General features: G+C 38.1%; 1 protein-coding gene across 3 annotated transcripts in view; it reads left to right on the top strand.

Annotated features, from left to right (window-relative positions):
• kcnip4a (potassium voltage-gated channel interacting protein 4a) overlaps positions 1-13636 on the top strand; it is a 283163-nt gene that overhangs the window by 22895 nt on the left and 246632 nt on the right. Inside the window, exon 1 of one of the 3 annotated variants that reach the window (XM_059988949.1) lies at positions 7975-8085. The exons of the other annotated variants lie outside the window; for them this stretch is intronic. Coding sequence (XP_059844932.1) covers positions 8040-8085 — 46 coding nt within the window. The 5' untranslated portion in view covers positions 7975-8039. Of the gene's footprint in view, positions 1-7974; positions 8086-13636 lie in introns of those variants that run through there. 3 annotated transcript variants of the gene reach the window in all.

Genomic DNA, 13636 nt, shown 5'->3' with positions numbered 1-13636 from the left:
CAAGATTACTCTATAGGCTATGCAGATAGGAAGAAACCATAGAGAGAGCCACTTTAAAAAATTAATTGAGAACTTTAAAAATGTCAAATGATTGGTGATCCTGAATAATCCAATTTAAGAAAATGCGCATAGATGCTGAGATACAATAATTCAGATTCTTTGAGAAAAAGAGCAGCTCAGATGGCGCAATGAAACAGGAAACTGAACAAATCTCAACAACTGAATGACTTCTAGATCTAGAAACTATTAATTCTGGTTCAGTAATTTTTGACATGAGATCAGGGGCTAAGAGCATGTGTGATATCAATAAATCTAAGGAATGAAATGAATAGCCATCTTGGATAAAATGTACCAGTCAGCTCTTCAGGAAAATCAGACTAGAAATGTAAATATTCAGTTAAATATTTAGGGATTACAGGCATCAATGTCGACTTCAACAAAGCCCATCTGTTTTTATTTTGAAAGGGATGTGATGTGTGACTCTGTAATGGATTTTTTTAAAACTATAAATGAAAACAAATATGAGCTTTGCACATCACAAAAGTGTAGAATTCCCATAAAAGAGTTGTCAAATATTTGGTAACATAAATCGAGAAATACATCAGGACCTTGAAAGTCCTGTTAAATTACTGATGATTAGCAGACCAACATATTCCTTTCATGACCCTCTGGAGGTAAAATACTGTTGCACATCAGGCCCAAGAGCTAATGTGCAACCGGTGAGATCGGTGTCTGGAGCACTGAATGTGCAAGGGATACTCAAGCAGAGAGAGGCCAGAGAAAGGAAGGCAACTGGGGTGGGTTGAAAGTGGATCAAGACCAGAGGAATTATCAGGATATCAGGGATTGGAGGCCAAGTGTAAGGCCTGGTGTGTTCTGAAGGATTGCTTCTCTGCATTTGGCCCATGTTAACTCATTGGCGACTATTTGCAAGTTAAAGATGTGCGTCAGAAAAACACAGCACACAGAAGAGAAATAATGCTTGTTGTGATCCCTGCAGTAAACTTTCACAGAAGAACCCTCACTTCACATATATAAATGTTCTCATTCAGACAGAGTCTAATCTAACGTTTTTTTTTTCGGTTTCTTTACTGTGTATCCATTTTAGTTGATGTTAAGAATCCAATGCTGAAAATGACTGGATAAACAAAATTATATTTCACTTCAGAGACATTTCTGAAAGGCTGAAGAGTTGTAGTATGGGAAGTGGTAAAGAGGAGCATAAAGGCATGAAAACACCAATCAACTCTTTCAGATACACCATGGCATTATAACTGATATACAGTTTATATTAAATCCAAAATACTGTGGATGCTGGAAGTGTAAACTATATCCTACGTAAGTCCATGAATCATTTTATACTTAACCATTGAATACATGTTCTTAGCAGATGTACCAAGATTACTTGAGCTTGATTCTATTGTATGTTGTGGGTAAAATCACTACGCCTCTGATACCGTTTACAAAGAAAAACGTTACTAACTTCTCAATGGCACCTGTCTGAATTTAAGATTGCGTCCCCACGCACACAAATTGAAAAAGTTGCTCTCTACTTGATTCATCCAATTTCCAAAGCTATAGTAAAATCACCTTTTTATATTCCATTGAACTGAGAAAAAAACATCTTGTGTAGTCTCTCTTCTTCATAATCGAACAAATGGACCTCTGGTAATTTTCAGGTGAATCTGTATTGCATAAAAACTAGGATCTTTCATCCTATAACTTATCATCAATTTATATCAGGTGACATTTCATTGTGCTTTCTTTTTATTATTTAAACTTGAATAATATAGTTGAGTGATCTGTGTACATATATGGACCCCTGAATCTTCTTTATTTCCATGTTGCTCTCATAGGTTTGGAGAATGCCTGTATGTTGGTCTATCCTCCAAAATCTGCAAAGGCTTCTTATTCCTCCAATATCTCACTGGGATTTTATGATCACTATTTACAATGCTCCAATCATATTTATAATCAACAACAAACTTGATCATATAGTTGTGGACAGTGAATGGTGGAAGCACCAGTACAGAAGCTTCAGCAAGGGTGTGCAGTTGTGGTGTCAAGCAGTTGGGGACACGACTCCAGTCACTTCCTCCTAAATCAAGTACATATTCAAAAGTAGTGGAAAGCCAGGTCTATTATTTTTTCCCTTAACTGTAGAATTGTTTCATTTATAGTATAAAGGGCCTACTTAGCTCTATGCAGCACTTTTTCTCGATATACTATACTTCTCAGGTTTCTTTATTATCTTTGATTGGATATTCTCATACATTTTTTTTTTACCTTTGCCATTTCTCTTCCTATCACTTGCTACTGTGCCAATCGCAGCACATCTTTCCTTTGGCTTTATGTTACCTTACATGCTTTGAATTATTTACTTGGTGCTGAATGCTTCTGTTTGTTAGAGGGGTCTATGTCCTGTATTAAGATTAGTTTTTACATTGGCTTCTTTCACTGTTCATCTGTAATTTTACACAGGGTCAATTCTGGTTGGCATACAAAAATCCACATTTTTTTTATGATAGCATTATATCCCTGGTTTTTAAGTATTATACTAAATATCATATTATAAAAAATACTTGAAAGATATTCACTAGCTGTTAGATTATGAACTGCTCTGGCTCATTATCCAGTACCAGATCTGGGAAACTAGCCCTCTTTTTGGTTCTAAATAAAACTATTTTGAAAGAAGTGGGCTTGAATATGAAACAAGGGAAACATTTCTCAAATGACAACCTATTTCCCAGAACAATTGTGGCCTTTGGCATATCCCATGCACAGATTCAAGTACTGTAGAACTTGAATTATGTGCCTTTTCATGAGATTGCTAAATAACAAGGTAACTTCTCTTAGATTTTGTTAATATTTTGTTGAAGTATGGCATCACCATTTTGGATGCTGCTGTGTTGTAAAAGGGTTTTCAAATACTATTTTTGTAAATTTTGCAAAGAGATCTTACAAAGGTGCTGAATAACACAGCAAACACTCCTAAAATAAATGTCCATAACTCTATAATCAATTGCCTTTGGAGCAAAACATTTCTTGAATTTGATACAATAAAAGTTCCTGCTCAAGTAGTATTAAATCCACCATAGTTAACATCTGCTCCCTCCACCATTAAGCATATGGTGGCTGTAATGTATACCATCCATGAAATGCATCACAATTAGTCATCTGGACAACAACAATACCTTCCAAACTCACATCCACTAAGTGTAAGGGCTGCAGTTGTCAAAGAATGTCATCTTTCCTAGTTCAGATTTACAGATATATCACAGTTATTTTATCATCACTGATACTCCGAGAAGCCCGAATTCTACAGCACAACAGGAGTAGCTTCTCCAGAAGGAATCAAGTGATTCAGGACAATGGCTCACCAACATCTTCTCAAGGGCAATTCAAGATTGGCAGTAAATGCTGATGATGCCAATGAGACCAACATCTTATTAAAAAGAATTAAAATATGCATTTAACGTGAAATAAATTTAAATTTAAGTTGAATGCTTTGTTGAAGGTCTTCAACTCAATATAACTCGCTAACAATTAAGTTGAATGGGTTCTCTTAACCGTAAGTCATGAGAGATTCACATATTAAAGATTGTTCATTTAAGGGGAGAGTTACTTTTGGCTGCTTTTCAGCAGATCACCTATAAATTTTAGTTTTACACAGTAATTAGAGTGAAGTATAATGCATGAAATGAACGGTACATTAGTTTAAATGGGCATAAAGTATCAGTGTATTGCAACATGAAGCAATGTTTGATCTCGTGTTTTCTCTGTTTCTTAAAATTGAGAGATTGTACCATTAATTTTGTCATCTCAATAATGATATGAATTGAGACAAGTTAACGTTTCTTTCAGGACTGTGGTTGGACATATTTTATTGTCACGTTCCGGTCCATGGATTCTGCATTCCAGTTCATGGTCCGGTCCGTGGATTCCGCAGTCCATTTGTTTCCGTTTTCCCTTGTTCCGTTGGGCACCTTAATTGAGGCACCTGATTCTCCGTCTGGACCATTATCAGAGCTACTGAGTACCGTGGACTCTAGGTTGCTTCAGTGCCTGTGGCTGCTTAGCGAATTCAGTTGTTTTCATGTCTAGCTGAGTTGCCGGCTGTATGAATTATGACGCTTTTGTGGCCAGCTGAGAATTGCTGGCAGTTTGCAGTACAAAGAGTCCCAGCTCTGTGTCCATGTCCAAGTTTCAAGTCAAGTTAAGTCGAGTCCAAGTCCAAGTTAAGTCAAATTAAGCCTGAGTTCTAAGTCAAGAGCCAAGTCAAGACCCAGGTACCGAGTCCCTGCCAAGACCTGAGTTCCGAGTCATGACCCAAGTTCCCAGTCAAGTTCAAGTCCCAAGCCCTAGCCCAGGTTGTATCCTGTGTCTACATCCATGTTGTTATCTTGTCCTGACTCCTTGGCTTCCCTAGGATTCTTAATAAACATTGTCCTGCTCATACTGCTTCAGCGTCTGTATCTTGCATTTGTGTCAGCTCCTAACGCCCCCTTGTAACATTTATACTGCAAGGGACTAGCGTTAGTATGAAAACACCACTGTAATAATACAACTGCAGTAATGAGTGAGAATATCCCAGAAGGTTCTTCAAAGGAGGACATATGGGTGGAGTTTATGAGCAAAAAGGTGTGAACCTATTTCTGAAGACACATGGAAAATTCCTAATAATCAGCAAGAGCCAGAAGAAATATGAAGAGAAGAGTTACAATAGTTTTGAGATTCTGACTTCCCCCAATAATAACTGGCATCACCTTAGTGTAAAAGAAGTAGAAGAGGTGGAATTTTTGAAGACCACCCACTACTCAATTCTGTCTGATTCTACCTAGCCTCTACAAATATTTCTGCTCAGTTAGTCATTGACGAGTTGCGCTGAAGAGCCAGTTTCCATTATGTATAATTCAATGACTCAACATATACAATTTGTAGATAATCCTGCTAGAAGAAGACGGGCCTAATGCTGGGGAAGGTGGCCAGACAAGTGATTCATGTCTCAGTGGAAGAGCATTTTAGAAATAATGGCATTATCTCCGTAAATTTCCAGGTAGTTATGGAAAAGATGATGAGGAAATTAAGGTCTTGAATTTGGAAAAGGCCAGTTCTGATATCAAGAGACAGGACCTGACAAAAGTAAATTGAGAGCAGCTACTTTCAGGTAGGACGGCATCTGACAAGTGCGAGGCATTCAAAAGTCAAATAATAAAAGTTCAGGACCAATGTGATCCCCATAATGGTAAAAGGTACAGACAGCATTTCCAAGGAATTCCAGATGTCAAAGGATAATCAAGGGCTGCATGGAAAAAAAGGAAGCTTATGGCTGATGAAGAGAAATGAATGCTGCAAGGGTATAGAAAATATAGAAAGGTACTTCAATAAAATCAGGTGAACAAAGATGGGCATGAATAAATCTCAGCAGACAAGATGAAAGAAATTCCTAAAGCATTTTTAGAACTGAACTAAGTGCAAGGGGGTAACCGAGGAAAGAGTTGGACCTATTAAGGACTAAAGTAGCAAACTACTTAGAGAGCCAGAGAGCTAACGTAAGGTTTTGAATGAATACTTCTCTTTTGTATTTACCAAGTAGAATAATATTGTAGTTGGAGGATTCTGGGTTGTAGGTGGTGTGTGTTGAGAGTTTAGAACATTATTTTTAAAAAGGAGAAATTAGATATCTTAGTGAGTTAAACAGCAAACATGTTGTATACGTGATATTATTATTTAAAAATAATAATAAGGATTAACTAGATAGTTCTAGGCTTATTAGATTGTTATAGTTGATGAGGTTATTGCAAAAAATGTGAGGAACAGGATTAATTTATTCTTGGAAAAAAAAGGGACAAATGAATGATAGTCAGCATAGCTTTACTAGGGGAAAATCCTGTCTGACAATTTGATTGTATTATGTGAAGAGAGAGTAAAATATATAGTGATGAAGGTAGTGTAGTTCATATAGTGTCATGGACTTTAACAAGGCCTTTGACCAGGCCAAAAGATTAGAGCCCATGGGATGGATCCAGTGCAAATGGGAAAATTAAATTAAAGATTGGATTAGTACTGGGAGCCTCTGACCAGTGATGTATTATAGGGACTGGTGCTGGGACCGTTTGCTTTGTAATACACATTAATAATTCAGACATAAATATAGGTCCATTTAAGACTTCAGATGACATGAAAATAGGTGGTATTATTGATAGTAAGGGTGGTCATAGGCTACAGAATGACATTGGTCAGCTCATAACCAGGGCAGACAAATGGCAGATGGAATTTAATCCTAATATGTGTGAAGTTATGCATTTTGAGAGGACTAATAAGTGTGTAACTTAAACAATGAATAGTGAGTCTTGAGGAACAGACTATTGTACAGCTAGTGTACAATCCCTAGGCAGATGCAATCTAGAACACATTGCCGGAATGGGTGGTGGCTGGCCAATACTCTCACAACATCGAAGAAGCATTTGGACAACTGCTTGAATTGTCAAGGTTTAGGAGGCTAGTAAATGGGATTAATATAGATGACTACTTAATGGATATGGTGGTCCAAAGGGTCTGTGGTTCTATCTCTTTACTAGCATGGTGGTTATTGAAAACCATACAGAAGCATGTCATGGCCACAATACATTGAGATTATAGCTGTTTAAAATCATTTTCCTTATTATCAATAGAGTGAGCAGCCGAAGTGTTTCAAACACATGTAACACAAATAAATATGAATCTGTTGAACATAAACTTAGGTAATCAAGACCATGTTGTGGTATTAGGCCACTCAGAGCCTTTGATTCATTGAGTTGTCATCCCCAGAACAAAATTTAACTGCTGTAGTTATAATCAGCAAATTTTGAGGTAGAGGATAGAGGAGGCAAAACTACTTTTACCTGAGTTTCCACAGTTGGTTTGACAGATTGTTTGCGTGAGAGATAACGTGCTAAATATTTTGTTGTTTGTGCATACTGTAGAGCAGCCAAATTATGAGATAATGAAAAATATGCTGCTTTAAATTTGCTCATTAATTCTTGTTACATATAAATATTAGATGACAGCTATTTGCAATGAAAAGAATAATTTTGGTTCACAATTCAGTGCTTGATTTCTTCCATCTGACCCCAGGCTAGTGGACAGAAGTCCTAACTGAAGCAGAGTGTGGAATTAGAATGCATAAACCAAAGTAAAAAGTGGGCTTACTTCCAAATGGACTGTCTGCCATGTATTTGGATTTCTTGCTGAGTAATCCATGTTGGAGCCAAATATCTTTCTCTCATGTATTAAAATTTAATTGCATGCTAACTTCATCAAAGTGGAAAAGGATGTGATATTGTAATACAATTCATGTTTAGAATATTTACTATGGCTTCCAAAAAAAATCTCAGTAAGTGAGTCCTGATACCAAGTCAACTCATTAACATGTAGATTGAAAGCAATGACTAGTATAAATGGGCTTAAAGGAAAGGTAAAACTTAGAGAAAGAGCTACAAATTATAATGACATGGTGATGCAAGTTCAGAAGGCCAAATGGGATGTTCCCAATCAAAATAATTTTCAGGACTGGCAAGTCTAGCATTAACTTTCATTTCTTCAGGTGGTTACCCGCCTTTGAGAACTAGTGCAATTTCTGAGGCAATTCCATAATGCTATTAGGAAGAATTTGACTACCAGAATAATAGTTGAAAAAGATGGAATCCAAGAGATGACATTGCTTCCATTCTCCAGTTGCCCTCTACCTTCAGAGACTAAAGCTGCTAAAAGAGCAGAATAAGTTGCAGAATTTCGTCACTGCAGACAATGAGTTTGGTGAGTTTGAGAGAGTGAATCTGTAACTTGATGGATGACTGTTTAACTCCAGTTAATATTGAAATATGCATTGCAGAATATTCTATCACAAGTTTGGTATTTGAAGTGCTGAAGAGGCTTTGGAAGTGAATCATTACTATAAGATACAGAGCCTCTAACCTGCTCCAGCAGGCAGAACATTCATGTAGCTGATCAGGTTAGAAACTACTACTCAATAGAAACTACTATTCAATAATTACTCCATGTTATGGACAATAGGGAAAACGACAATGCTAATACCATTGAATGGTAAGATACACAAGTCTGATCCTCCTTTTGAAATTGTGCTGTAAGATGTATGGTTAAAACTTAACAGCCTAAAAACAAATATTGTCCTGTCTGTACTGCATGGAGCCATGATCTACCTCATTATCTGTTATGATCTTGCACTTCATAATTTACCTGCATTGCACCTTTTCAGTAGCTTTTGCATTCTATTCTGCATTGTCATTGCTTCATCTTATTTAAGCTCAACACACTGAAATGAATTGAACTGCACAAACAGCTTGCAAGACAAGCTTTTCATTGTATCTTGGTACATAAACCAATATAAATACAATATGAGCAAGCAGAAAGAGACTAATCAAGAATAGAACCAGAACACTGAATTGGTTTTAACAGTTCATGAAAAATTGAGGAATGTTTTTAAAATATTTCTCTATGTATTGCTTATTTCTTGAAATTTATGGCTTATTTAATTATTATTGTTGTAATGTGAGTATTATTAAAAGTAAGTTAATACTACCGGGGTTGGCGGGGTCTTTACTTCCGCTCTTTTTACTCCTAGTATGCATTGTATATAGTTCCTCCACCCATGCTGCACGAGGTACCTGGAAGCCTCTGTATTGTAAATATCATTTCCCATCCCAGATAAAGATGCTCTTTTGGCCATCAAGTTGTCAAGTGGTCTTTTTGTAAAGTAGAAGTTACCACAATTATCATCATTATTTTTTCTTGTCCTTTTATACTTGTGCAGTTTTTTTGTTTATTACACATTAGTTGTTTGTCTCTATCATGTGAGGTTTTTCATTGATTCTGTTGTGTTTCTTTCTATTTACTGTGGATGCCTGCGAAAAGATGAATCTTGGGGTAGTATATAGTGACATATACGTATGTACTTTGATAAATTTACTTTGAACTTTGGGCATGCCTGGAAATTCATGTCATGATGGGGTGCAGAGGAGACTAGTTATTAGTTTAGTGATTTTATTGTTAACTGTGTTGAGCTGCAGTGCAAAGTTCTTGTTTGCATGTCATCCTGACAGATCACTCCATACATTTGGAAAATGGAAAACAGAATGCAGAATATAGTATTACAGTCACAGAGAAAGTGCAAAGCAAGTAGACAAGTGCAAAGACCATGACAAGAGTTCATCAAGAGTTCATCTTTTAGCATATGACAAGAGCATTCCTTGAGGCCGAGCGTGGATGCTGTGTCCCAGCTGTCTATGTGATGCGCAAGCCAGGGCAGTACAATATGGAGGGCGAGGTGTTGCCTGTTCGCCGGGCTCACCCGCTGTATGCAACTGATGAATTCAGAGGAACGGTAGACTGAAACATCTTACACAGGAGTTGCGGGTCAGCATTGAACTCAGCGCAGGACTGCCTGAGGGACTGCAGCTCCGTATTTTTCCTCTGGGTTTATTCCTGAAGCCTTCTCCATGAGTAGGTGCAGCCACAAAGGCAGCAGACCTTTGAGGTCAGAGCTTTTCTTCCAGATGAGCTGCCAACCATGATTGGTGATGAGCTGCATCTGCCTGAAGCAATTGGTTTTAAGGCATCAGTAAATTGCCTTTGTCCCTTCTCCTGACAGCAGAAGCGGCAGCTGGGCTTAGTGGCTAAGCCACATGTGAACGCCAGGAGCTAGGTTTCAGTCAGAGGCAATTTGAGACATGTGCCATTAGGAGCACTTAATAGGTAGTGGGAGTTTATCCCCACTACCTCCCCCAGCTACGACAGCCTCAAGGAACCAATGTCTATTAAAAGAGTGGAATAGAAGCTGCCCTTGAGCCAATTGGTACATGTTTGTTTCTTCTGCCCATTGCAAGTGAAAAGAAGAGATTGACTAGGATGGGATGGACCCTTGATTTTGTTGTCTTCTTTCCTGAGACAATGGGAAGTGTGGACAGGGTCTAAGGACAGGAGGCTATATTGTGTAATGGACTGGTTTCTTGCCGTCTTGGACAGAGCATTTGCCATATTAAGCTGAGATTACCACATCTGTTTTTCAAGGAACGGGAAGCAATTGCTCTGATATAATTAATATCCTATGATTCAGTTGCTTGAGAAGAAAAATTGAATTAGACTGTCATCTTGCTCACCATGCAGCAGTTTCACTTATTATGATGTGTTATTAATAGAAGCTTCAGTGACTCCCGCATTGTTCATTCTACTTGCTGACATTTGTTTAGATGAGACCTATAGAAATGTGAAGATTATCAGCTTTGCTATATCTTCACATGGCAGCTGTTAAAATCAGATTTTAGAGGAACAATTTAGAAGGGCACTCATGGATCATTATAAAACCCATGTTTATTTATTACATGTCATTTGTATGAGCTTGGTGCATGCAGTTGGTTAACACTGGCAATTCAGTGTTGTTTTTGAACTGCTACAACAGGTAGCTATAATTTAGTTTTTCAGCAACAAATCCTGCAACTTAATAAATGGGCCAGATGGTGAAAGAGTAGGAATGTACAATAATATAGCATTCCACAAGAGGTTGTCTGCCACTGATCTGTTAAAGTAGGAATCAGCTTCAGCAATGTGCCTGCTAGCATTGTATTGAATTGATTTGACTTTATTTCCTACATCCTTCACGTACATGAGGAGTAATCATCTTTACGTTATGTCTCCATCTAAGTGTGCAATATGTGATTTATAGTAATTTGTAATAAATGGTATGTACAACAGGACAGTTAATATAACATAGAAATACAGTTGCATCAGTGTAAATTAACCATGGCCTGGTGGAAGAAGCTGTCCCAGAGCCTGTTGGTCCTGGCTTTTATGCTGCGGTACCGTTTCCCGGATGGTAGCAGCAGGAACAGTTTGTGATTGGGTTGATTCAGGTCCCCAATGATCCTTCAGGCCCATTTTACACACCTATCTTTGTGTGACAGATGTGTTGGGCTGTCTGCACCACTCTCTGCAGAGCACTGTGATTGAGGGAAGAACAGTTCCCATACCAGGCAGTGATGCAGCTCTAGCAAATGGATGTAAAAGGTTCTAAGTTGAAGAAATGTCAATGACATTATCACCACTATTAAGAACACAAAAAATTGTTCAGATGCTGGAAATCCAGAGCCATGCACAGAAACTGCTGATGGAACTCAGCAGGTCAGGCAACATCTTCGGAATGAATAAACAGTTGATGTTTCGAGCCAAGATCCTTCATCAGGACTGGAAAGGAAAGGGGAAGAAGCCAGAATAAGAAGGACAAGCTTGAAGGTGATAGGCTGGTAGGGGAGAGGGGATGAAGTAAGGAGCTGAGAGATGATATGGTGGAAAAGGTAAAGGGCTGGAGAAAAAGGAATGCAATAGGAGAGGAGAGTGGATCATGGGAGAAATGGAAGGAATGGATCCAGGTGGAGATAATAAGCAGGAGAGGAGAAGAGGTAAGAGGCTGGAGTGAAGAAATGAAAAAAAGGGAAGGGGAAGGGGAAAAGGCACCAGGTTAGAGCAATCGATATTCATGCATCAGGTTCAAGGCTACATAGACATGATATGAGGTGTCGTTTTTAGCAGATAAATTGAATGGGTACTTTATAAAAAATGTATCTTTCTTTACACGTTACTAATGTTTGGAAAGGAGATAAAAGATAGACAAGCCTAAATTTATGTTGATTTGTTTAAAAAATTGCTGAATTAACATGTGGGGTGGTGCAAACTTACAGTGCCTATAAAATGTATTCAACCTCCTTGGTTTTAATGTTTTACAACATTGAATCACCACAGATTTAATTTGGCTTTTTTGACACTGATCAACAGAAAAAGACTCTTTTGTGTCAAAGAGAAAGCAGATCTCTACAAAGTGATCTAAATTAATTAACATAAAACATTAAATAATTGATTGCTAAGTATTCACCACCCACACCCCCCCCCCTTTTAATATGGCACACCAAATCATCACTAGAGCAGCCAATTGATTTTAGAAGTCACATAATTAGTTAAAAGGAGATCTGTTTTTGGAGATCTGTGTGTAGTCAAGGTGTTTTAATTGATTGTAGTAAAAACACACCTACATCGGAAAGGTCCAACTGATGATGAGTCAGTTACCTGGAAAAAACCACACCATGAAGACAAAAGAACATTCCAAGCAACTCTGTAAAAAGGGTATTGAAGAGCACAAGTCAGGAGATGGATGCAAGAAAATGTACTTGGAGTACAGTTGTCAATCGTCAAGAAATGGAAAAAATATGACACAGCTGTAAATCTGCCTAGTGCAAGCTGACCTCAAAAATTAAGTGACCGTGCAGGAAGAGGACTAATGAGGGAGGCCACCAAGAGACCTATGACAACTCTGGAGGAGTTACAAGCTTCAGTGTCTGAGATGAGAGAGACTGTGCATACAACAACTGTTGCCCAGGTGCTTCACCCGTTGCAGCTTTATGAGAGATTAGCAAAGAGAAAACCACTGTTGAAAAAAACTCACATGAAATCATGGCAAAATTTGGCCAGGAGGTTTTGGAGTCCATGAAATCAGCTGGACGAAGGTTCTACAGTCTGATGAAATGAAATTAAGCTTTTTGGACATCAGACTAAATACTATGTTTGGCATAAGCCAAGCACCTCACTTCATAAAAAATGGACAATCCCTACCATGAAAGCATGGGGGGGGGCGGGGGGGGGGGGCTGCATCGTACTATGGGATGGTTCACTGCAGCAGACCCTGGAAGGCTCATGAAGATAGAGGGTAAATTGAATGCAACAAAGTAGAAGGAAGTCCTGAAGGAAAACCTGATGCAGTCTGCAAGAGTCTGCTATGACTTAGGACAAAATCTGTTTTCCAACAAGACAATCACCCCAAGCACAAAGCCAGAGCTACACAGGAATGGCTTAAAAACAACAAAGTTAATCTCTTCGAGTGGCCAAGTCAGAGTCCAGTCATCAATCCAATTGAGAATTTGTGGCTGGACTTGAGAGGGCTGTTCACTCACAATCCTCATGCAATCTGACAGAGAGCCTGAGCAGTTTTATAAAGAAGAAATGGGAAAAATTGCAGTGTCCAGATGTGCAAAGCTGATAGAGACCTATCCACACAGACTCAAGACTGTAATTGTAGCTAAAGGTGTATCTAATAAATAGTAACTTAAAGGGGGTGAATACTTACACAATCATTTATTTTGCATTTTATATTTGTAATTAATTTAGATTGCTTTGTAGAAATCTGTTTACACTTTGACACAGGAGAGTTTTTCTGATGATCAATGTCAAGAGAAATCGAATTAAATCCACTGTGATTCAATGTTGTAAAGCAGTAAAATATAAAGGGGGGGGGGTGATTACTTTTTATAGGCACTATACATTGCTCTGTAGCTGCTAAATAATTATTTTTATCAGCATGTGTCATGCAAGCCTTTATAGATTTAAACAACAAGATCTGCAACCCTTTACCCAGCTGCACATACTAACCACATACAATTTATGAGATATTGAGAGAAATGTGAACTATCACATGACATGCCATCCTGAAACACTAGTATTCAGCTGCAAGCACTGAGGACATTGAATGTTGTGACTTGAATATAACGATGAAATCAAGTCAAGTCAAGTCACTTTTACTGTCATTTCGACCATA

Source organism: Hypanus sabinus, chromosome 14, assembly GCF_030144855.1.
Source record: "Hypanus sabinus isolate sHypSab1 chromosome 14, sHypSab1.hap1, whole genome shotgun sequence".
Classification (NCBI taxonomy): domain Eukaryota; kingdom Metazoa; phylum Chordata; class Chondrichthyes; order Myliobatiformes; family Dasyatidae; genus Hypanus; species Hypanus sabinus.
This window is presented reverse-complemented; position numbering and strand designations above follow the sequence as displayed.